At 41.0% G+C, this 25,999-nt stretch overlaps 1 protein-coding gene across 2 annotated transcripts in view; it reads left to right on the plus strand.

Annotated features, from left to right (window-relative positions):
• LOC126469765 (orphan steroid hormone receptor 2-like) overlaps positions 1-25,203 on the plus strand; it is a 126,965-nt gene extending 101,762 nt beyond the window's left edge. For both annotated transcript variants that reach the window (XM_050096987.1, XM_050096988.1), the window contains one exon: positions 16,485-25,203. In XM_050096987.1, the coding sequence (XP_049952944.1) occupies positions 16,485-16,564 (80 nt within the window). In that variant the 3' untranslated portion in view covers positions 16,565-25,203. The remainder of the gene's footprint in view (positions 1-16,484) is intronic.
• Positions 25,204-25,999: the final 796 nt, after the last annotated feature.

Here is a 25,999-nt window from a genome sequence, read left to right on the forward strand (position 1 = left end):
TAAAAATGGATACTCACCAGGCGGGACATAGGAAATATGTGTCATGAGGGGTAATTTAAGAATATGGAGATATAGTAAATCAAATTAAACACCATGTTCAGCATATTAAAAAATGAAAATTGTTCAGACATCAGTGAGAGAGGCAAGTACTTAAAGAAGATGCTTAAACAGATAACAAAAGATGCTGCTGGTGTGAACAACTTTATTGAATTGGGAAAAGGGGGATATCACAAGTGGACTGAGAGGTGGCTGTGAGAGAGAATGCAACTTTCAGGCAGACAGAATATGCTTAATTAAATAAAGTAATTAGTAAATGTGTTCAAGCTGAAAATATGTATTATGGAAATTTGGTTAGAGAAACAGGAATGAGGGAGACAAAGTGTTTGGTGGAAAACACATTTCATGTGTTGGCATTTGAGATATGAAGGAAAGCACCTGCAGATGATGTTTCAGCAGATGTGATTAACAGTGGAGGAAACAATATTTGCAGAATGTCTGTGGAAGAAGACAGTTCTCCAAAGCTGGAACGAGACAGAAATTTCCAGATTGAGTCATTCATTCTGCAGCAGTGTACACACTATGAAGCTTCAAAGGAGTGCATACTCCACTGCAGAGTGAAAGATTCGTCCTGGGAATAATCCCCAAGGTTGTGGCTAACTGTTCTCCAAAACGTCTCTTCTTGCAGGAGTGTTTGTCATACAAGGAATGCAATTATACATCTGTAGTGTGTGGAAGGTAGGAATGAGGTATTGCCAAAAGTGAAACTGTGAGTGGATGGTGAGTCACGCCGAGATAGCTCAATCAATACAAACATTATCCTCAAGTCAAGGTTTTGGTTTATAGTCACAGTTTGCCAACCAGAAAGTTTCGAAACAGTGCACAGTCAACTGCAAAGTGAAGGACTCATAGTAGAACTGACACTTGGTCGTGGCACATTGCCAACAACTGTCAATTTACACGTGCCATTACAAACACTGATAGGAGAAACTCATTTTCAAGGTGTGCAATAGCAGTATGGTACATCTACGACGTAGAGATGGTATGTAAAATCAATGTAGTGATTATAACATAGTCAAATATCCAAGAAACGTAGCAGAATGAGCCCACTTACCAGTACAATGTTGCGCCCTCTCTGGCCTGGATGAATGCACAGACACTGTTGAGAAGAGTGTCACAAAGCCATTGTACCCTCTCCTTAGGCAAGCCGACTCTCAACCATTGTAACTGGTCCTTGATATCGTGTATATTGGCACTGGGTTGGAGTTGTTGTCCGAGCTATTGGGGGTGGATCAGGGATTTTGTTGGCAACAGAAGTAACTCCATATCACACAGTCTGTAGACACACATGCCTTGTGAAAAATGGTACTACAGTACTGTTGCATGAGAGGTAACACACAAGGACGTAGAATGTGCATGACATGCCATTGTACCGTCACAGTTCCGTCGATCACTAACAGCCGTGATTTTAAGTCATACTCGATGGCTCGCCCCACCATGATGTCAGAAGTAACATTGCTGTGTCTCTCCAAAACATTGGAAAAATTGTACCTCTCAAAGGTTGCCACCATACTTGCTGATGGTAGTTGTCTGGGAAGGTGCAGAACTGCAGTTCATCACTGAACACAATACAACATTTGTGTTACGGTGTTAATGACAGCCTACAAGTGACAGAGTAATTCCCTAGTCCGCCTGCTGCTAGTCTCCAATAGAGCTCCTTATACTCTCCTTAAACTTGCCAATGAGTCCAATGATGTCATCTCTGAACTCAGTCTCCATGTGCTCAGAAACTTGTCTCTGCCACTGGCCATTTAATCATTAGCTCATCATTTGAATCTTGTAAGATACAATTGGACTCTACCTGTGCAGATAGGAGAACAAGTTTACAAGTACAACAGAGAACTTGGGGCATTGCTGCTACTGCCACCCTTCCCTGGGTCTCACAACTCTTTTGTGAGTACGTACTTGGCTACCACGGGATCATAGCCTTTGCAGCATCACCTCTGTTCCCTGCTGCATGCTTGTATTTCCACTATCCCTTTCTCCCTCTGCCTCTCCACCGGATGGTTTTCTTTGTGCCATCCCTGCTTGGACCTGGTTTATGATTGGGCCTTGAGTTTCCGCTTGTGGCATATCCCACAAGTTTTCATCAAATAAGACACATGATCCCCATTGTTGGGTTTGACCTGCCACCAGTTTTCAAAACTCTCCAGAGTTGCGGATCGTGCAAGGAACATTGCCCAATGTGATGTGTGTTCTACCTTTGTGTGTTTCCATCAGTGCACCCTCCTTTAATACTGTAACACTCCCAAAACCTAGCACAGTAGCCACCACATTGTGGGTTGGGTCGTCAAGTACCTGCATGGTAGTAGCCCCCTGACCACAGAGGGATTGCACTATTGGTACCTGAGTTGAAAACTCCCCATGCATGCCAAGGAGTATGTGCTCATCTTGACGGGGGCACAGGGACTCCGAGTAGTGGATTGGTGGCAAGGTAGCCGTTGCTGAGGCTGGGTGACACCCATGGAGGCAGTCCCTATTCGGAGTTGGTGGCACCATGGTGGATCAGCCACAAATGAAGCGGATGAAGCTATCTCCTGCTGGTGGCCACACAGCTCCAGCAGTCTCTATGAAAGAACAGTCCTCTTTCAACACAAAGAGATACAACCTTAAAATGTTCCCTTCTGGCTACACCATGAGAGAAACGTATGGCGAGACGGCAAGCAGAGCAGTACTCACCACAATACTTGGTTTGTACAAGGATTGATGGTGATTCCTTCTTGGCCACAAAGCCCTTGTTCTTTGTAGAGAACTTAGATGAAAAGTTTTGCAAAGTGGCAGCCATCTCTAAAATTAAAAATGTATCAGTTCTGATAAAAATAGCATCCTCTCCCCAGTTACGGGCACTGCTCACTTGTAACATTCTGGATGACATAACAGTGACTGTCACTCTCCATAACAGTCTGAATTCAGTTCAGGACATCATTTTCCACAGAGACCTGCTCTTACAATCAGGTGATGAGCTATGCACCAACTAGCAGCCTGGAGTAATGGACTGTACACATTGTCCATTGTGTACATAGGGGGTCTAGCTCATAGTCCCGCGGTAGAATTCTCAATTCCCAAGCACGGGGTCCTGGGTTCAATTGCCGGCAGGGTCAGGGGTTTTCACCTGCCTCGAGATGACTGGGTGTTGTGTCATCATCATCATCATCATCATCATTATTCATCCCCATTATGGTCGGAGGAAGGCAATGGCAAACCACCTCCACTAGGACCTTGCCTAGTACGGCGGTGCGGGTCTCCCGTATCGCTCCCCTACACTCTGTCAAGTGGTATGAGAATTCATTGTCATCAAGGACAATAGGGTTGCTATTGGTGCCTTCATCTTGGCTTTTAAGGCCGGTATGCAACTTGGTAGTAATGGTATACCAATGCTATGTGAAACCGCATGTTGGGCCACCCCCCTTCCCCCTTATCCAGGGCTTCAAGTGCTTGAAATTGGGGCACATGTCTTCTCGTCACAATGCTAGCCCCATCTGTAGAGATGGTGGACAAACGCTGCATGTGAACACTCCCTGTGCACCCCCAGGGGGTCCACAACTCTTTCGTGGATATGTGCATGTTGAGCACGGGATCCCGAGCTAGTGCAGCTCCCTTTTCCTTTCCAGGGTGTATACCTTACCTTTTCACATCCCTCCCTGTCCTCTATCCTTCAGCCCCCCCCCCCCCCCCCTCTCCTCACCCCACACCTCCCCTTCCCCTTCTCTTTGGGTGTATGTTGTGTGCTTAGGACAGGAGACTGGCGCTTGTGAATGTAAGACATGGTTTCTCTTCTTTTATCTCTCTAATGGAAAGTCTCTGCCCTTAATTTGTCCTTCTTTTTACTTTCTTCTCCATTGCAGCATTTGAGAATTTTTCTCTTTCCTTTTCTTTGTTTCTTCCTTTCTCTTTCTTTCCTCCCTGTGCGTGTCTGAAGGCCAACCCATGTCTTACCGGTGACAGGGTAACGTGTAATTCCCTGCCCTGCGTAGACAAGTAGGACACATACGTACCCCCTGGTAAAGGCCAGGTGCAGGGGGGGGGGGGGTGATTACCTGAGCTGGTACCTTTAGAACGTGCCGATTGGTCCCTCCACCCATTTCTCAGGAGGTGTGACCTGAGGTGTGGACAAACACTTAAGGTGTGAGTGCCCTCAGAGAGGGGCCCCACTAGGAAGGAGTGCACCATCGGAGATGCCAGTAATCATGGGGGATCCTTTTGCAGTGGTTTCTTCTACTTCTACAATTTCTGCCCACAAGAGGAATCTAGATGAGTTTCAGCCACGGACAATTCTTCTGTCAGTGCCAAAGTTCCTAGTTGTCTCTTGGTCTGACAAAGGCCAAGACATCTCTACAGTCAGCCCTTTCATTATTCAGAAAGGTGTCGATGCAATAGCAGGTTCTGTAAAGTCTTGTTCCCGGTTACGAAATGTCACCTTGTTGTTAGAAACAGACAGTGCCCTCCAGGTACATAAATTGCTTACTGCTACACACCTTCCTTGCCTACGTGGAAGCACACCTTACTTTAAATTGATTGCACAGGCTGGTTTACGCAAGACCACTCGATGGATTATCCAATGAGGACATTCAAAATTACTTGTCTGATCACGTTGTAATGCCTGAACATTGATTCATGAAAAGGGTTGAAAAGGAAGGAAGTGGTACTGACTGGCACTCTCTTCTTGACGTTTGACAGAGTTCAATTTCCATCGGACATTAAAGCGGAATATGGGATGATTTCAGTTTGCCCTTACATCCCCAACCCTACGCGTTGCTATCAATGTCAACAATTTAATCATACCAGCCAGCTGTGTTCCAATATGGCCAAATGCTTTACGTGTGGCAGGGATGCCCTTGAGGGTGATTGTCCATCAACTGTATGGGTGACCACGCTGCTTGCTCTAGAGATTACACTATTTTTAAAGATGATAGAGTTATTGAGGAAATCCGAATGAAGGAAATGGCGTCTACTTTTGCTGCTCATAAGTTATTCACCAGTAGGTAGCCAACTGTGCTACCAGCGGGTAAATATAGCATTGTCCTTGACCTACTAAGGAGGTAGCCACGCAGACTTACAATCTCACCTTTAGCGCCACGGTTGTCAAATCAGACAGCCCAAAGATTGTTCAACTTCCCCACTATCACCTGCCCTTTCTAAGGCTCAACATTCATCGGCTCCTGCTACATCACGGGCCCCAAAATCAGACACCCAGACTTCCAAAAAAGAGCCTACCTGTGAAGATTTTTTTACGTACCCAGACCTCACAACCATTGACTCCTCCCTCATCTCAACATCCTGCTTCCAAGGAGACTCATAAGAAACAAAGTTCCTCTCCTTCTCCACCATGGTGTGTCCGTTCTACAGCACCACCCAGCAGTAGCCGCCCTCGGCCACCTTCAATGTCACTGAGATGCACCACTGGCAGCCAATGAACTAGCCGATAACTGGCGACACTAGGTAACCCTCCCCCCCCCCCCCGCCCTGCCCCCCCTCCCCCCCCCCCCCCCCCCCCGAACAATCTATGGGTCAGGATCTTCTGCCTCCAGCTGAATGACGTTCCACGCTGTCGGCCACTGGCTATCAGCGGTTGTTGAGCTGACGGCAACCGTGGTGAGATTTTTCCCTTTTCTGTCCAACATATGTCAGTTATCCATTGGAATACCTGCGGAATTCGCTCCAGTCAGGATGAATTGTCGATCCTCTTATGATCCTACTCTCCGGTCATCTTCTGTCTTCAGAAAGCAAAGCTATGTCCCCATGATAACTTTGTCTTCCCTCATTCCCAATGAGTCCGGTTTGATCTCCCCACTGTTGATGGTGCTCCGGCACACGGGGCACTTAATATTCTTTTTCATTATACTATCCATTATCACCCAATCCCCTTACACAGTTCCTTTCAAGCTGTCACTGTATGTCTTTACCTTTCTGGATACACCCTTTGTCTTTGTACCATATACATTCCATCGTCCACACCAATGGCAAGAACCGATCTCCTTCATCTCCTTGGTCAGCTCCCACACCCCTTTCTGTTGGTTGGGGACTTCAACGCCCATCACCCGCTTTGGGGATCTAGGTGTCCTTGTCCGAGAGGCCCCCTATTGATTGACCTCTTCCACCAAGCGGATCTGGTTCGCCTCAACACTTGGTAACCTACATTTTTGTCTGGCTCTGCGTCATTCTACTTTCATTTGGACCTTTCCAGTGGTACTGTTCACCTAGCTCAGCACTTTGAATGGTTTGCTGATAAACACTCGATTGACCATTTTCCCTGTGTCCATCAATTACAGCCACAACTGCCATGTATGTGCCCAGGATGCTGGCAGTTTTCCCAAGCTGATTGGACACTTCCTCCTCTCTAGCAACATTTGCTGAGCGTCAATTTACTAGCATTGACCATCAGGCCACTCATGTGTTATGGAAGTTATTCTTACAGAGCCGTGGAACTTTCAATACCATGTACCTCCCCCCCAAGCTTCCAGTTAAGTCCGTTTATGTAAATTTTTGATGTCATACGAAGTTTTATCTGCCTTCCGTGCATCTAGGCCCTGTTGACCTTCCGTTTGTGGATGTCACCAAATTCTTGGGACTTAAGTTTGACAGAAAACTGTGCTGGTCTTTCCACATTTCATATCTTTCGGCTCGCTGTCTGCGATTCCTCAGCGCCCCCCGTGTTCTGCATGGTACCTCCTGGGGAGCGGACCGAGTGGTCCTCCTCTGCGTATCTCGCACCTTCGTGCACTCGAAATTGTCCTATGAAAGCATAGTTTACTCCTCTGCACGGCCATCTGTTCTTTGGCATCTAGACTTTGTCCATCACTGTGGACTGCGTTTAGCGTCTGGAGCTTTTTACACCAGGCCCGTGGAGAGCCTTTACACTGAGACTGCTGAACCTCCACTGTCCAATCGGCGAACTGTCCTTCTGAGTCATTATGCTAGTCATCTGTCTTCCCTGCCTGCTTATCCGACCCATACCCTTTTTTCTGACACCTCCTTGGATTTAGGGTATGCGGGGCACCCTTCCTCTCTGCTGCCACTGGGAGTCCACTTCCATCAACTGCTACGTTCCCTTTCCTTCCTAGTTCCTAAAACTTTCTTGACAAATGGGGGTACGGCGCCACCTTGGCTTAGCCCCCGGACATGCCTTCTCTGTGACCTTTGTCAGCTTCCCAAGGCATTTGCTGCTCTATGCGCACAAATGGAGGATGCCACATTTATTTACACTGACGGCTCAAAGACCGCCTTTGGTGTTGGGAGTGTCTATATTGTTGGCGACACCCCAATTAGATTTCAGAGTCCCGACCAGAGTTTGGTTCTTGCTGTGGAGCTTTACACTGTTCTCCAGGCTGTCCAATACATCCATCGCCATAAACGGATTCAGTATATTATATGCACAGATTCGCTAAGCTCTCTTCTCAACCCCCAAACTCTTTATCCTGTCCACCATCTGGTCCATCGGATTCAGGACTGCCTCCACATTCTCAAATTGGGGGGCATCTCTGTGGCATTCCGCTGGGTCCTAGGACATGCTGGTATCTGCAGAAACAAAGCAACCAATGTAGCGGCAAAGGCTGCAGTCTCTCTTCCTTGGCCCGCGGCTTGCATGTTTCCCTTTGCCGAACTACAGAGCGTTTTATGTCGTAGTGTTGCTCTTTTATGGCACACACATTGGTCATCACTTCCTGATAATAAATACTTAACATAAAACCTCTTCCCTGTGCTTGGACCTCTTCCTTCCGGACTTGTCGGAGATGGGGGTAATTTTAACTAGACTCCGAATTGGGCTCTGTCTTTTTGGCCATCGACATCTTGTAAGTGGCGATCCTCCCCCGCTTTGTCCCACTGCTCTCAACTGTGGACGGTTAGACACTTCCTACTTCAGTGCCCCTGTTTTAATCTGCTATGCACCTGTTTACAGCTGTCGCCTGAGATATCTTCCCTTTTAGTAGATGACACATGCCCAGCAGGTCGCGTCCTTGAGTTTATCAGTGTTAAGTGAGATGACATCAGTCATTTGATGCCCTTTTCAGGGAAAATCACCCCGCTTCAATAGAAATTTCCTAAAATTTCCTCCAATTTTTAGAGTCCCTCCTTGAGTTTCGCTCCCATTCCTGCTGATTTAAATTTCGGTTTTTTACCCTTCACTAAGCCACAGAATGGGTGCTTATGACCATAGCAGTTTTGTGCCCTAAAACCAGGCTGCTGGTCACAGGGCTTTGTGATCATGCTCTTTACCCGAAACTCATTCAGAGAAACTCACACAATCATCAAAATCCTTTTAGGAGAGTAAAGGCAAGAAAAAGTCCTCCAAGAAGAAGGCCATTCTGGTGACCCCCATGCCATCAAATCCCACCTGTTCCACTCCTGAGGCCGAGGTAGAGATTCTAGTGACCCCTGAGACACAACGGAACCCGAAACCTATATATATTGATGCCATAACCCCTCAACCAGTGGCAGCAAGTAACCCTAAGGAATAACCTGCCCCCTTGGTCCCTTCATGGCCTCACTGTACGTTGACGTTTTTCTCCAGCGGAATTGTGGCAGTTTTTCCACCACTTGGCTGAGCTGTGACATATGTTGAGCACATCACCTGGCTTCTGATTGCTGTCCAGGAGACTTGGTCTCCAGCAAGGCAGACCCAATGCCTTTGTGGATACTGGGGATATTATAAGAATCGTGCTGTATATGACAGGTTGTCAGGAGTTTGCAAATGTGTTCTAGACAGTCTGTATAGCAAACTCGTGCTTATTAATACACCTTTGGAGACTGTTGCTGTTTGGATAAGAGCATTTCAGGATGTTACCATCTGCAATATTTACCTCCCTGTCAGTGGTGAAGTGTCTCAGAACATACTATTTGCACTGGTTTCTCAGCTCCTCCACCTTTCCAAAATTGGGTGATTTCAACATCAGTAAACCTTTGTGGGGTGGAACAATGGTCATTGGCCATGGTAAAGACCTCGAAACTATATTGGCCCAACTTGACTTTTGCCTCTTGAATACTGGTACCCCCAGCACACTTCAGTGTGGCACACACAACCTTCTCGACCATAGACATTTCGATTTGCAGTCTTTGTCTTCTCCCATCCATGCCTAGAGGGTCCATGGTGACATGTGTGGTAGTGACCACTTCTCAATGTTGCTGTACCTCCCTCAGTGTTACTCCCCTGGACGCCTGCCCAGAAGGGCTCTCAACAGTACTGACAGGTATGCTTTCACCTCTGCTGTCGACCTTAGCTCCCTGCCACTCGGAGATATCAATGATGTAGTCCAGAATATAACTACAGCAATTCTTTTGGCAAATGATTTAGGGATCCCCTCTTCTTTGTGCCCGCCGTGATGGAAGACAGTTCCTTGGTGGTCCTTGAAACACAGAGGACGTTCAAGATCATAGGCAGGTTCTCCAACTTCATGAGCGGCACTTACCGATGGAGCGTCTCATTGCCTTTAAGCAGCTCTGTGCCTGGGTCTGCCACCTTATAAAGAGACTGAAGCGAGAATGTTGGGAACAGTATGTTTCAACCATTGGAGCATGTACCTCTCCTTCACAGGTTTGGGCTAAGATCAGACATGTCTATAGATACCAGATACCTGCAGGTGTACCTGGTATTACCTTGAATGGCACTGTCTACACTCACCAGACACTGTTGTTGAACGTTTTGTTCTGCATTACTATCAAGCATCAGCATCTGAGAATTAACCTGCCTTTTGTGTCCTAAAACAACGGTTGAAATGAAAACACTTATCTTGTACTACACACCACCTGGAGCTATATAATGCTCCATACAGTTAGTGAGAATTCGTCAGTGTCCTCGCACACTGCCCTGATACAGCCCCAGGTCCAGACCGCATCCACAACCAAATGATCAAGCACCTACTGGTGGATTGTCAGCATCATATCCTTGCCATCTTTAACCACATCAGGCACGAGGTTGAGTTCCCATTGCAGTGGCGAGAAAGCACCATTGCCCCAGTACTGAAACAGGGTATGAATCCTCTAGAGACGGACAGTTATTGCCCAGTAAGTCTCACCAGTGTTCCCTGTAATTTTCTTTAATGCATGGTGAGCCAGCAGCTGTGTTGGCTCCTTGAGTGTTGGTGTCTTCTGTCTCTGTCCCAGGGCAGTTTTTGCCATGACCATTCCACTACCGATAACCTGGTTTACCTGGAGTCTGCCATCTGAACAGCTTTTGCCTGACGTCAACACATTATAGTTGTCTTGTTTGATTTGCAAAAGGCTTATGACACGACATCCTTGGTACCTTACATGAGTGGAGTCTCCAGGGTCCGCTCCTGGGTTTCATCCAGAACATCCTACCACGTCGTACGATCCAGGTTCAAGTTGGTGTTTCCTACAGTACACCCCATATCCAGGAGAATGGGGTCCTGCAGGGCTCTGTACTGAATGCCCTTCTCTTTCTAGTTGCCATCGATGGTCCGGCAGCAGCTGTGGGTTCCTTAGTATCATGCTGATGACTTTTGCCTCTGCTATTCCTCATCTAGTTGGTGTCACTGAACGTCAACTGCAAGGCGCCATACAAAATGCCCAGGCATGGCCCCTCACCCATGGCCTTAGATTTTCTGTCACCAAGACTCATATCGTGCACTTCCGTCAATGTTGTAACATTCACACACAACCAAAGTGTTGCCTTGATGACCAACTACTCAGTGTGGTGGAGACTTATCAGTTTGTATGACTGGTCATTGATTTCCAGTTGACATGGATTTTCCATCTTTGCCAGCTTAAGTGGAAGTGATGGCTACACCTTTATACACTTCTCTGCCAGAGTAACACTAGCTGGAGTGCAGATCGCACTACCCTTCTGCAGCTTTACAGAATCCTGATACAATCACGCCTTTATTATGGGAGTCTGGCATAGGGTTCGGCATCACTCTCAGCATTGTGGATACTGGGTCTTATACATCACTCTGGGGTTCAACTTGCAACAGGAGCCTTTCGAATTGACCCTGTGAACAGCTTACTCGTGGAGGCTGGGGTCCCTCCATTGCGTATTAGACACCATGCAATTATGCTAGCCATGTTTGCAGCTTCCCTGAGCATCCGAATTACTGTCACCTCTTTCCAAACATTGTAATTCATCTCCTGCAACGGCGACCACAATCAGGAATTACGATCGCAATCCACATCTTGTTTATACTCTCTGAACTTCAGTTGTTTCCTCTTCCACCTCTCCTGTGGACCCACTCCTGTACACATCTGTGGTGCGTCCCTCAACCGCAGCTTTGTCTTGATCTGTCACAAGGTCCAAAAAGACTTGTTCATCCCGAGGCCCTCCGCCACTAATTTTTCTTGATCCTTCGCACATCCCTAGGTCCAGGAGTCGTCTACACTGATGGCTTGATGGTTGTGATCGTGTGGGCTTTGCTTATACTTGTGTGGGGCGTACTGAACTGCTCTCATTGTGGGGATGGCTGTTAATTTTTTCACTGCGGAGTTAGTAGCCAGCTCCCGTGCTCTTGAGCATATCCGTTCCTGTACTGGTGGGTCGTTTCCAATCTACAGCGACTCCTTGAGCAGTTTGCAAGTTCTTGACCAGTGCTACCCTTGCCATCCCTTGGTCTTTGCTATCCAGGATTCCCTGTATGCTGTTGAACAGTGTGGATGCTCAGTGACCTTTGTCTGGACCCCAGGCCATGTTGAGATCACGGGGAATGAACTCACTGACAGCATGGCCAAACTGGCTACCAGTAAACTGACTCTTAAGATTGGTATTCCGAAAACAGACCTCTGGTTGGTATTACTCTGTCAAGTTTTAGGTGCCTGAAATACAGAATGGTTCACAATGGAGACTACTAATCTGTGGGGGTCCTCCATGCAGGACTCTACTGTCCTTTGCCGGCTCTGCATCAGCCATACAAGGCTGACCCATGGTCATATCCATCGCGAGGACCCACCCCACTGTCGGCGTGGCTCGTGTTTGACAGTGGTCCACATTTTGCTGGACTGTTCAAATCTAGGCACCCTGCACTGGACTTGTAATCTCCCTGACTCGCTACCCCTGGAGTTTGGAGATGATGCCCCGCATGAGAGCGCGTGCGAGTGTGAGCGTGCATGCCTAACAGTTACATGTAGACTCACACATCACCGATTCTGTGATGACAGTACAAGAAAGCAGGACTTGAGGATGAAGTGTATTATCTAAATGGTGATCAGTTATTAAAATGAATTTACACCAGTTTTCGAAAAAGTCACAGAAATGAACGATAAGCTACATAACTCACTATTGGTCCATGGACACAAATTGCGATGACTGAAAGAATATGCAAATAGTGCAATCCTGCAGTCAGGTTCTGTACTAAATCATGACTAGCCTTACTGTCCTGCACATTTCAGTAAGAGAGAATGAGACAATGAATAGAAAGCAATTGCAGTGACACCTTTCTCAGACTCATCATACAAAACTGTAGTGGGAAGGAAGGAAGCCAATATCGCACCGATGTCGCAGTGGAGCCTTGATTTCTAAAGTTTGCAATCCTCAATGTTAAACTCGTACTTGCTCCATTTGTGATCTCTAGTCTCTCAGTGGTGCAGGATGACACAGAATGTTGCAGGTAGTCGATTAATATTTCCTGAATGACAGGTGCAGATGTGTAGGGTTACGATAGGCTTGGTGCACAATACCACTACCCTCCCTTTTGGTGTTCAGATGTTGTTTACTAGAACATTGGCGAAGAGTATCCTTGCCTTCAAATTCCCATGCAGTCAAACATTGTGCAACCATCGTATCCGAATTCCTCACAAATCTTGGTATTGCACAATTTGACCAGACAGGAAAATGGAGATCCACAATGAGGCCCTTTTCAAATCCTATCAGGTGCTTTTAAACACAGTTTCACAAAAGCACATGATGTCGCTAAGTCCTTCACAGTAATCACATGTAATGCTGTTCATGCCCCTTTTATATGCCACCAGATCTGGTAACAACACTGAACGGGAACAGTACTAATGGACTCTGGTGGTCATTTTAGCTGTCACAGAGAATTGCAGCTCAAATTACTTCCATGCCTGCTGACAGTATGTAAGTGTACAAAGTTACATTGACACCTAACCATGCCTTCTGGATGCTTAACATTTTTTGTCAGGTGGTGTATTTCCAGTTGTTTGTCACCAATAATTTAATAAAACGTTAGTAGATAGCTTGGTCATTTTGTGTGCAAAATGTTACATTTATTAATGCTAAGAAATCCATAATCTAGCCACAGTATGTTCCGATACATGACAGCTTGTAATTTTTTCACTAAACAACAGTATGGAACTTTATCAGATGCTTTCTGAAAGTCGGTGAACACTGTATTAATCTGGGTGCAGTTGTTTATGGTGCCCTGGATCTCTTGTACAAAAAGAGTCAGAAGCATTTCCCAAGAGCTCCATTTATTGAATCTATGTTGGTTTTTATAGGAAAAACTTTTGTTCTCCAAAGAAATCATAATGTGTGAGCATAAAACATGTTACATAAATATACAATACATTGATATCAGCAATATGAGCCTGACATAATTTTTCAAAATCTGTTTCTTATAAGTTGGGAGTAACTTGGATTGATTAGTGAAATGTATTGCATTGTATTGTATGGAACGCAGGACCTAGAAACGACGGAGAGGCTTCAGAGAGGCTTCATCCCCACCATAGCCCTCAGTGGTTCACAACCCCACAACAGGCTACAGCAGTCCACTCACCCTCCACCACCCTACACCAAACTCAGGGTGGTTGTGCTGTTCGAACTCCAGTGGACACCCTGCCCCCCCCCCCCCCCCCCCTCCCCTCCCTCTCCCTGGGAATGTCATACACCAGATAAGTGTAACCCCGATGTTTGTGTGGTAGAGAGTAATTATGGTGTATGCGTACGTGGAGATAGTGTTTGTGCAGCAATCACCAACATGGTGTAACCGATGTGGAATAAGGGGAACCAGCCTGGATCCACCGAGGCAGATGGAAAACCGCCTTAAAAACCATCCACAGACTGGCTGGCACAACAGATTTCAACACTAATCTGCCGGGCGGATCCGTGCCAGGGACCGGCATGCCTTCCCACCTGGAAAGCAGCGCGTTAGACCGCTCAGCTAACCGGGCAGGCAGCGAATTGTAACTCACCTAAAGTATTTGGTAAATAGAAGATAAAACTGATATTACAGTGCATCATTGCCCTTTTTACTGCATAAGTGATAGGTACTGGTACTGGAGCACAACTTGCATTATGTTAGCGGGCTTAGACTTCATATTTAGTACATTCCCCCATTTGTTGTTGTGAAAAACTTACTAAGCAAACCATTGCAAGTGTCGTATCACTATACGCTTCTTTCCACAGTCTGTGGATTTGTTTTTAATTGCTTAGCTCCATTAATAGAATAGTTGCTTCAGTAGCTTCGTAAATGAAAATAAGTAAATAAATAAAAAAAACTAAGATTATTGACCACATTGCAGTATACTCTCCCCTTTGTGTTATACCACTTGTCAAAAATCCTGCTACACACACACACACACACACACACACACACACACACACACACACATACACCTACACCTACACCTACACCTACCTACCTACCTATCTTAGATGAACCATTAAGGATGAATTAAATGGCATAGCTCATATTGTGTGGAATTTACTGGAGACTGCAGGAAATGAGGTTAACTGTGGAACTGCTCATGTGAAGGTACATAAATAGTATTGTTGAATAAACCTCTCAAAACATCATTCTTTGTCAGAAAAGTGTTGTATAGTGTGCTGAATCACTGGTGTCATCAAAGCAGTCTTCCTACTGCTGATGGGCTGTGAACAATGCTGAAACAGAGAGATGTGAATTTTTTGGGATAAGGAATAGTATTAAAAATTGAATTTTATTGTTTTACTGACAGTAAAAGTTTTCTTGCACTTACTTAAAATAAATTCATTTTTTTGTATTCTAGAAAAAAAGTGAAGACTTTTTTTTTAAGTGAGCAATAACCCTCTTCTGCAGAAATTATTGCAAAAGGACACATTTACCTGTCTGCAGTTTACTGTAAGAGATGCATTTTGTTGCAGATGTGAACAGTGTACTTTGGATCTCTATAGCTAGCAGCATTTGACATACTTTCTGAATTAGATATATCTATCTAGGCCGCTGTTAGTACATGGTGTCTTTGTTGCAGCTGCACAACAATTAATAAAGATGAGTTAGATGTGGTGATATGTCTCTTGGCATGAACCAGAAAAAAATTTTTTGAAGTATGTCTGGCCATCAAATAAAATGATAATGGAAACCATAACCAAACTAGCTAATTACTTGCTTTGTAATATTTTACAAACGAAAGATTGTACTCAGTTTAACACTCATAATTATTTAACTAGTCTATTGGAAAGAAGGTACATCTGTTAGACATTGGTATCTAACAAAATGTGCTTCCTTATCCCACCGTAAAGAAGCAGTTTTATACTTTTCTTACCTGTAGAATCTGTGTTTATTACTTTAATCATTGCTCAGCGTGTCAGGACTAGGTAGATTTGTTAATAATACTATTGAATCAGTACATCGTACTTCAAAACTAATCTGACAAAAAATGTCTCCCTCCTCTATTCAACAATGCTAATATACTTTTGTACCTTTTTCTTCATAAATTTTAAAGAGGATCTCATTTCTTCCAGTTTCCAATAGATTATGGGCACTTGGAAGACACATCATTCATTTTCTCTGTAATGTTTTGCCCAAACCATAATTAATTAGTCATGACAGATGAGAATGTGTGACAAGCTACGATCCAAAACTTGATCTCTTGCTTATCAGAAAAATACGTAGTCCTCCAGAAGCAGTTTGTTTCCTGTGTCACTGATGTTGCCCTTCTTTTATTTCCAAATTCTACAACCAGAAGTTTTTCTTCCACAGGGTCTATGGGAGCGAATTTCAATGGTATCCGATTGTGTCATTGCATTTCATTGTAATCATTCTGACTGATTTCATTCTTTTCATTTCAGTAAATTTAATTCCATTAATAAAACATAATTTGCCAGGATTATCAGACATACTGTTTTCTAGAAAAAGGGCAGTTACAGTAGGCAAGGGACATCATGTATACGTTAGTCAGTACGAATATAATAAAACTGAGATTTGTTGATTCTGTTAGCCTGTGACAAAAATTGAATTCTGCTTCATCAGAAACATTAATTTTTCTCCGTAATTTGCTGTTTTATATTTCTTTCTATTCTGTCTCCACCTCCACTCATGAACTCATTCCCTTTGGCACCCTTCTCATTTCTCTTCTGCGGAAGGAAAGTAAATAATAATAATAATAATAATAATAATCTGCTATAATGAAATACTTTTTGGTGTGGCACTTTTGCTATAGTGTGATGAATTTTAATCTTATATCATCTGCTACTGTACTGTTGTTTTTAAATCTATTGAAACGTAACTAGTCACATACATATTTCTATGCATGTTCTATTTTTTTAGTTTCAGGAAATGATATGAATGTTGGTGAATTTGGAAGAAGGCTGTTCAAAGTGGAAGATAGTGAAGAAGAGTTATCATAATGTATTTTCATATGAAAATTCTAATAAGCAGGAAATGATTACACTATTTTTTTGCAAATTTTGTACATTTCTGTAGCTTTACAGAAAATATTTTATTAAAAATGCTTGTGAGGGGAGAAAAATTGTCCTCATATTTCGTGTATTACATGCAGTTGTAAGATACTTAACCAGTTAATGAACTAGCTGCAGTTTTAAACTGTGTTTATAGCCCCTTAATTGTTGCAATGTTATTTTGTTAATTTGTTAAATTTCATTATTTTATCACTATGACGTTCTGTGTGTGTTCCGTGCTTTTAAGTAATTTCTGTGATATATAATTTCAGAAACTTGTTTAATAGTTATTGTTATGATCTTGCCTAATTTATTTTTTACTTATTTTACGTGAAATTGTTTTTATAATGAGAGGCGGAGAGAAAAGAAGTTTTCAACTTATATATTACACCGAGTCGTGCAGGAATTAAAAAAAAAATAAACAAACATATGAAATATTAAAAATATTATATATAGTAGTTTGCCATCTTTCAGTAATAAAGTTGTAAAATGGTAACAAGGAATTGTGACATTCGAAATAGGTAGGGTAATTAATTAAAAGTTGGATCTGCTCCTGCATTAGGAGAATATCATCATCTCTTAGTACAGCAGCAGTATGTTTAATATAAAAAATGGGTAGGACGGATGGACAGGGATTACCGAGGAAGGGAGAAACGTTGAGATTTTTGTTGAATATGTAGGTAAGGTGAGACAAGGAAAGCAGTTTTGTTATAAATTGAACCCTGCCCATTGCTAGGGTTGTTTGCATACAGATGGCCATGGTGCCTAGTACAATTACAACCAGGCTATTGAGCACAACCAATGGTTCCTATGAACTAAACTCGTTGATTAAATTTTTTGCAGCCGTTAATCAGTACTTTGCCTTACAATGAAATTAATGCAGAAAAATCATCCAATAATGTGAGTAGTCAAATTTCTTGAGATACTAGCTCCTTTACATAGGAAGTTTCAAGCCGCATCATTTGGTTTCACAAAACTATACCCTCTACATCAATGCAGATAGGGACGTGGGGTGTATTTTTACTTACACGTAGAAATACAAAGTTTTTATTTTCAAAACAGACATCTGATTTATGGGAGTATGTCTGTTAAGAGCATGCACATAGTTACATTTAGAATCAGTCTTCATTTAATTTTCACAAATGATCAATGTGCCCTCCTCTGGACACACAACAAATATCCAAACTGTATTCAAGTTGAAGTAAGTTAAAATTCACCCCAGTTTCTATCTACTTTAGTGGAAAAGATGTAGTCTTGTGAAATCAGATGAATGTGTTTTAAAGAACCTATATTCAGATGCAACTTGTTTCTCAGTTTGAGCTTTCTGTGACCATGGAGTTGCCAACTACTACTAGTGCAGTTACTACTCTTGTGTCCCTACCTTTTAAATGTGGGTGCACCAACTAATCCATAATCTGCCCTTATGCTGAAAAATACAAAACCCAATGGCTAGTCATAAGTATAATGATCATATCCTTTGGCCTTTTCTCACCTTATACTGGAAGATGGCTTATTACTCATCTCTGTTTCACTGTTTTGATTTCTTTGTACTTTGAACATTATGTTTCCATACTGTCAGAGCAGATATGAATACTTCTGTTTCATTTCCGTCCACAGTTGTTGTGAAATTTGAGAGTGTAATTGTCACAAGTACCTTGGGCAAAATGTTGTTAGTTTTTATCATGTTACAGAATGTTGTATTGGGCAAATGGTCTGTGTTTCAAAGATACAGACAATTAAATGCTATAGAGAGTTCAGAGTACCATAATTTTATATGCTGACTTCCTTTTGTACTGAATGGAAAGAAGTGTTAGCAGCATAATAAAATAATGGTGAGTTATTTTGTGCCTGTATTTTGTTGTCAAAAATTGAACCAGAAAAATTGATTATTGATGTTTATATTTAGAACTGAACATAGAAGATTGATAGTAGCTTAGCTTAGAAGATCTTAATCCACAAGGAAAAATTGTTTGTAACTATTTGGAACATGTTAGCATCAGCAGATAGGAACCTTGCCTGTAAGAAATTTCTGTAATGTTACTGTTTGTCAGACAAGTGTAAGATATTCAGAAGATGAAGCTGCAACATTTATGGAAAGAAATGGAACTGATGCCCAAACTGTTGTCATCTTGGTGAACCCCTGTAGTGAGCTTCACATTAAAGCTTTGGAGTCAGTCTGTAAGGTGAGCTACAGTGACACATTTGGTTAAGCATTTTTGGCAAAAGGCAAAGTTCTAGGTTTAAGTCCAAAACAGACACAGTTTTGCTGACACAGTTTTGCTGGAGTACAAAAACTGCTGAAGGCCAAAAATTTCGTTCTGAAAGTTGTATATTCCCTTATTCGTATTGTGGTGCTGGTAGAGGAAGTCTAGCTAAATTTCATGAGAAAATTATTTCAGCTTTCATCGTATCTCGATATGTGTAATCTGGATAACAGTTTTCATGAGTCTAAAGTAGAAAAATAGTCATATAAGTAAAATAGTTGAGCAAAGGAGAATACTAAACCATTCAGCAGTGCAGATTGTTTTCCATACCATGTTAAATTATGTGAATCATTTCCAGATTGATATTGCTTCATGATATAAAAGATGTGATTTGTTACATCTACGTCTTTTCTTTCTGGATGAAAATTATATATGTACTTAATTTACTTTAAATTTTTACACCAAGATTTAGTGTTATAAATGTAGTCACACCTTGTATAAAACTTTGTGTTTTTTGTGTGTTTCCATTTTGTGCAATAAGATGATTGTTGAGGAGGATAAGGATACAGTGTTAATATGTTATATAGATAATTAGTAATTATTTAAAAAAAACAGTATCCAGAGGAATTCGAGCGACAGAGAGACAGTGCCTGGTAATGGATGATCTCACCACTTACATAAGTTAACACTGTTCAACAGATGTGACTCCTTACCTTTTAATGAAAAATGATAATTTTCCTGTGAATTTGTGAGGGCCTTGACTTAAAGTGCAATTGAATTAATTAATGGCATGTTCTTGTAGAATTTTTTGAATGTATGGGTTGCCAGTTAAATGTCTCACTGGTGAGTGTATTTTTGTTTTGAGTGTTACTTTACAGGCACCTTGTCACTATAAAGTTTGTTTACATGATTTTATCAGTTTCCACAACTCATTAAGTTTTAGAATTTACATATTTTATTTGCTGCATTTTTAAAGGAAAATTGAGTGCAACGCCACACCATGTATTATTTTCACACATACTGGATTTTGGCAGAATTTAACCATCAGCAGCCATCTGCAACTGCAAATTTAAGAGCTATGTGCAAAAGGGAAACTTTCTACCTATTTGTTCCGAAAAAATTGTGGTGTTGGGTTACCTGAGACTGCTTCTCTTCCAGATGCTGCTGCCAAGGTATGACTTCTGTAAAGTTTTGCAATGTATTTTTAATATATACAGATCAGCATGTGGATACTATACATTAAGTGTGACATGCAGTAATTGTGCTGTTCTAAGAGAATTTAATGTTATTTATTCTCAGAAAATTTGCTAGTACAAAAAATGAAACTACTAAGAGTGATGGAATGGGCAGTACTGTCACAAATGAGGATTTTGTGATACTGACTATCCAAACATTTTTATATTTGGAAACAGTTTTTATGCTGTGGGATAGTTGTAGTTTGTTACAGTAGGGTAATTTATCAAATTCCTTGAAGCAGAATGTATTCAAGTCTCTCATGTGTATAAATAAAATAAAAGTAATTATTTTCATTGCAGTCAATTTCTGTACCCAAGTTTGGAAATTAATGATACAGTTAGGCTCTTTTGTCAGCCAGGTGTGTATTGAGTTTTGCACAACTGCCAAAATCCTTGAACTGTAGAGTAGTTTTGAAAGCCCTGTAAGCCATGAGTAATATTATGGTGACCACATAAATAGAGTAAGGGGGAAGCACACTACCTTCAAACAGCATGGATGATTACTGAAGATATATGAAAATGATGCAAGTAGCATAGGCTCCAGTAGAGACTACTAAAAGCATGTGCTGAAAAGTCTATAGTAAAAAGTAAACCCACATCACTTGCTGTATGAGTCAATTAATAGGGAGACAACAAAATAATACTTTCTATAACTCAGTGCTTATTTAGTGATAACAATTTAAACTGCTCAGAAATTTGTAATAATTCGTATGCCTGAAGCATAAAAGCAGAAATTAGCAGGAGAGCTTCTGTGAAGTTTGGAAGGTAGGAGATGAGGTAGTGGTGGAAGTCAAGCTGTGAGGATGGGTCGTGAGTCATGCTTGGGTAGTTCAGTTGGTATATAATGGTGTATAATACCGAACTTCTCTGTGGTTTGTCATAACAAATCTGAGTAATTGAAATTGGTTAAGGTGGTTGCCATTGATAAATTCTGACAACATTTCAGCCACACACTGTCCCTTAGTCTTCTAGTGTAGTTGTCACAGAGAGCTCTGAATTAATGAAAGAAATTACTTAAAGTTGCTTGTCAAATAATAGCTCAAGAGTTTAATATGAAAATATGTGTTTCAGCATAACAGGCATGTTGCAAAGTTACGTCTGTCTGAAGTTACAGGTTTCAAGTTAAAATATGTTATGTAAATAATATTTACTGCTTGTGACATGATTGTAACCATTCTAAGTATAGAAACTCCAGGATGAGAACAATCCACACTAAATGAATAAACTGCTTTTGCATTCCTTCAAACAATAGGCTTTGGGACAACTGTGTTTCAACTCAAAAGAGGCAGCGTTAAACTTACTTGCTTTTACAAAATTAGGTGTAAACTTGTGTATTATTTTCTATATGCTGTGTGGGCATAAATTATAAAATGAGATCAACAGTTTTGTAGGTTGTGTTCATGTAAAAGTGGGCAATATTCTTTAAGGTACTCGGAGCCAACTTTCTCTGATTTTGCCCTAAATTACTGTTCCTTTTGCTATAACTTAAAACAGTTTGTGGTTTCTACCTAGATTCTCCACCGAAACTCCTATGCCTGTAGCATCTCTGGCTGAATGAATACTTTTTGTGGTGAAACATTGATAAGTATTTTAACTTGAAAACAATGCCTGTATGTGAATATTTTGTTATGCCATCTCTCACAGTTATTCTATTTTCAAACACTGCTTTGTATATCTCCCTCTGTTACACAGCATGACATTGCTTGTGGAGTATAAATTTAAATTACGTATCTGTTCATCTAGATCAGTGGTAGTCAAAAGACAGCCTGTGGGCCACCTGCAGCCCGAATCAAGTAAATGTGTGGCCCATGCTTCTCAGCTGTAGTGTGTAATAATATGCATCAAGCAACTAACAACTGAATCGAAAATGTCAGCTAACATTAAGAACTTCTTAATAGTGTATTATCTGTGCTCAGTAGCAAACAAAAGTACTTCCAGAGACAGTAATGTTTTAAGAAGTGTTTCTTTCAATTGACACTGGTGATTTCTGCTGGAGCTACATAAAGTTTTCCACATATGTTAGGGGCAGAGTGGTATATAGCACAGTCACTGCAGGGTTAATAGGAGTGAGAAAGGAAATGTTTTAGTGTTTGTCTTCCAATGCCGACAACTCACAAGTGCGTGCAACTGGCACCAATCACTGTTATGGTACAAATGTCAAATAGAAGTAACAGATTCGTGAATATGACTTATAGAGGCAGTCATCTTCAGATGTGGTACATGTTTGCAGCAAGTAATATGCAATAAAATTAAGGCTGTTGTAATACAGTGCAACAAGAAAAATAAAAATTTCATTAAAAAATTGTGGTCATGTCTTACATTGCTATTAGTGTTATCAATATAACATACTAATCTGTAGAGGTTATCAATTAATAGTACGATTGGTAGGGGAAGGTGTGGTAAAGTGGCCAGGTCGGGAAAATTGGCCATTGCATATTTTTTTTGTGCTGAACAGCACTGCTGCCTGCCAACAAGTGGTCAAACTTGTTACGAAATAAATCACCATAGTTGTCGGTCAGATTCACAGAGGAAGCTTGATCTATTCTTTTTTAGTGAAAATGTTTTTGTTTTTGAATTGTCGGATGCAAAATAAGTCCTCTGTACTTACAATCATTGTTACCTTACTTGTATGGAATATAATAAATTTTTTTACCATATCAATGCTTAAGCAATGTCTTTTGGCCTATGAATGTAGTTCCTTGTTATTTACTTCAGTTTCTTCTGTGGATCACTGATGTCGATGTGGCATCCAGTTGGCAAAAAGGGTCACACTACTTGTCTGGAAAAGTGGCCAAGGTGTTCACCCTAGTAAGAGCTAGGAAAAAAAAAATCAGCAGAATAGTTGGAAATTTGGACAGTATTTTTGTGACAGTCAGTCTGACAGTTCTGCTATCACAGGTTTTCATAACAAAAATAAACTTGCGACATTAAGTTTGACTGTTCTGCTGTCACACATTTTCAAAACAAGAAGTTCCACAGTGAATATTGATATTTTGCAAAAAAGAATACAGTTGAAAGTGATATTTCAGTGTGTTATCAGTGGTGACTATATCCTTGGTGCGTCGCAAAGATTGAATTGATATCATTTCATGGTAATTTGGTGTGTTGCAAATTGATTCAGTTGATATACGATTCAGATATTCAGTTGATTTCAGTTTGTGGTTTATTTCTTTGGAAAAAATGTCACAGGTGAAGCATTGAAATATAGGTCGGTGTACGTGCAACAGAGCCCAACTACATGATCATAAAGACAATGAGACTGACAAAGAACGTAGACAGCATTTGGAGGCAAATCGAATAAGAATTTCTAAGTGCAAATCCATTACGCCTCAAAAATTTATTTCATTTCAATAAATTCGTGATTGTATTGAAATTGTTTTGTTTCAATTCACACAAATTCAAGTAAAGTTTTGGTTGGCCGAATCCCTTCTTGACTGACTGACTTAACAGAAAACAGGAAAGTTGTGTTCATGGCAAATTTTATAATCCTATCTGTTTGTAGATTAAAACCGTGTGCCATTAAAACTACTGTCCTCTAAGATCCAGCGGCTGGAAAGGTCTCTCTCATACCCATTGTACTAATGATTCCAGCCGATTTACCAATGCATTTTGACTTTTATCTCCAATCAAGGCTCCGTTTGTAATAACAGTAAATAGGATCAGAGGGAGGGGGAAGAGGAGGTGGACAGAGAGTGGGGAGAAAATGGATATAAAGAAGGGGAAGGAGGATATGGTCAGAGAGATAAGGAAGAGAAGATGAATAAAGTGAATGTGTGATAACAGAGGTATAGGGAGCAGTGGGGAAGGTGATGGACAGAGGTAGGGGGGAAGAGGAGGACAGGGATAGAGGAAGGGGGGATGGGGAGAGGAGTAGAAGGGGGGGGGAGAAAGAAATTAGGACATATATCCCATTTTCAGGACAAAGAAATTAGGACGTATCCAATTTTCATTCATATGTAGCAATTGAGAACCATTGCCAGGTTTACTAGTATATTTATAATTTCATATTCGTGTGAGAGATTTGAATTCTGAACATTATCTGCATCAAGGAACTGTGTATTTCATGTTGGTGTATTCTGTAGACATCTAAATTTAACTTCCTTTAAGTTTATATTTATGTAAAGTGTGAGCTTTGCGTGTCAAAATAACTACAACTGTGCATTTTTAGTTTCTGGAGACATTAAAAGTATTGCAGTAGGTCAGCCTTAAAATGATAGGTTGTGATGAGAATTGGTGGTGATAATTTTGGATTACAAATTTTTACTTTCTTAAATGTATTGAACTGTTGTAATGAATTGTTAACAATAGATTTTTATTGCACATTTAACTTTCTTAACTGTATTTGATGTGTAAAAAAACATTTGTTTGCAGTGCATGAAACTGAAATCAGTGAGAACTTTGTAATTTTCATAGTCATTATGTAGGTATACACCGTCCTAAAATCTGGGAGTATTATTTCTAGCATTGTATTTCTCATTTTGTTTTTAATTAAGTGCATTGGGTTACAGAATTGTGATTGTTTTCTACCTGCCATCATATATATGCTAACATATCACATGAAGCATCCAGTGGTCAGCACAGTGATTTCAATTTTTTAAATCCTTGTTTCTTAATTTGTCCTCTAATTGTCCAACAATTTGACCTGAAGTTGCAGACAAATAATGAGTAGTCATTTATTGCCTTTGTTGTAGGGCTTGGCCTAAATTACTAAGGGCACAATGATGATAATAATAAGTCTTAAAGAAGTGTTTCAATGAATACACATAAAATATGTATACCATTGATAAGTGTTGTAGAAATGTTTTTATCAAAATGTTGTTGTTATGATAATGATGTGGGTATAAACCTAAGCAATGTAGAATAATGTAGACCCCGGGATGTGCACTGATAGGATTTTGTTGTTTGTTTTTTAATGTGTATATGTATGTACAGTAATAAATTGTGTGAGATTCTATAAATTGTTACTCCAAAGTATTTGTTTTTTTGTATAGATCACCATAAGGTACAGCTTGCATTATAATTTCAAATAGTTTCACTTCTCAAAATGAAAGTGTACTACTTCTGTGTCTTTGTATGTACCTGTATGAAAAACAGATGACATTGTCACTGTAATGATTGCACAAATAAATGTTGTCAGTGTTGTGTGTAATTGATTTATTTCTGTCTATGATGTATCACATTCATAATTACGCAATGTACCAGTTTTATTTCAGTACTTTTCAAGTGTCTTTTGCCTCTTTGATAGCTGTATTTTGTAAACTGGCTGTTGATACTTTAATTTTTGTGGTTTCATCTCACAATACATACACTTCCTAGGTCCTAAACCCAGGTTTTAGGCATAATGGGTAATCTGGAGATAAGATTGTCATGTTTTTCAGTTTTCCAATGAAGAAATTCAGTGGTGTATAATTTGTTTGGGTGTATTGCCTTATATTTGTGAATATTTATTCCAGAGTTCAGCCAGTCCAGTCGCTATTTTACTGGAAATTTTCTTGACTTTTACATTTTTTCTCTGTCCATCAGACTTTTCATTTATATGTAATTGGCTTGCAAGTGTATTTCGAAAAATTCAGTACTGTGTTGTCAGATCATGATGCATAGATTTTAATGGCAGTAGATATTAAATTGTAAGGATTTGAATAGCTACTCTTTGCCAAAAAGTAAGTCACTAGAATCATACTAAACTCATTCCTAGAATACAAGAAACAAGAAGATTAGCAAAATTTTTACAAATTGGTTTCTTTAAGCGGTAAATGTAAGCCATTCCTACAAACTTCTGTTAGACATTACATCAAAATTTACAGTGCTACCAAATGCTGTCAGCTGCAGTTTCTGACACTCCACAAGCCACCTTGTGGTATGTGGCAGAGGACAATCATGCTACCACTATTTTTTTCCCCCCACTTCCACTGTTGCATTCATAACAAGACATTAGAACCACCACT

This window comes from Schistocerca serialis, chromosome 3 (assembly GCF_023864345.2).
Source record: "Schistocerca serialis cubense isolate TAMUIC-IGC-003099 chromosome 3, iqSchSeri2.2, whole genome shotgun sequence".
NCBI lineage: Eukaryota > Metazoa > Arthropoda > Insecta > Orthoptera > Acrididae > Schistocerca > Schistocerca serialis.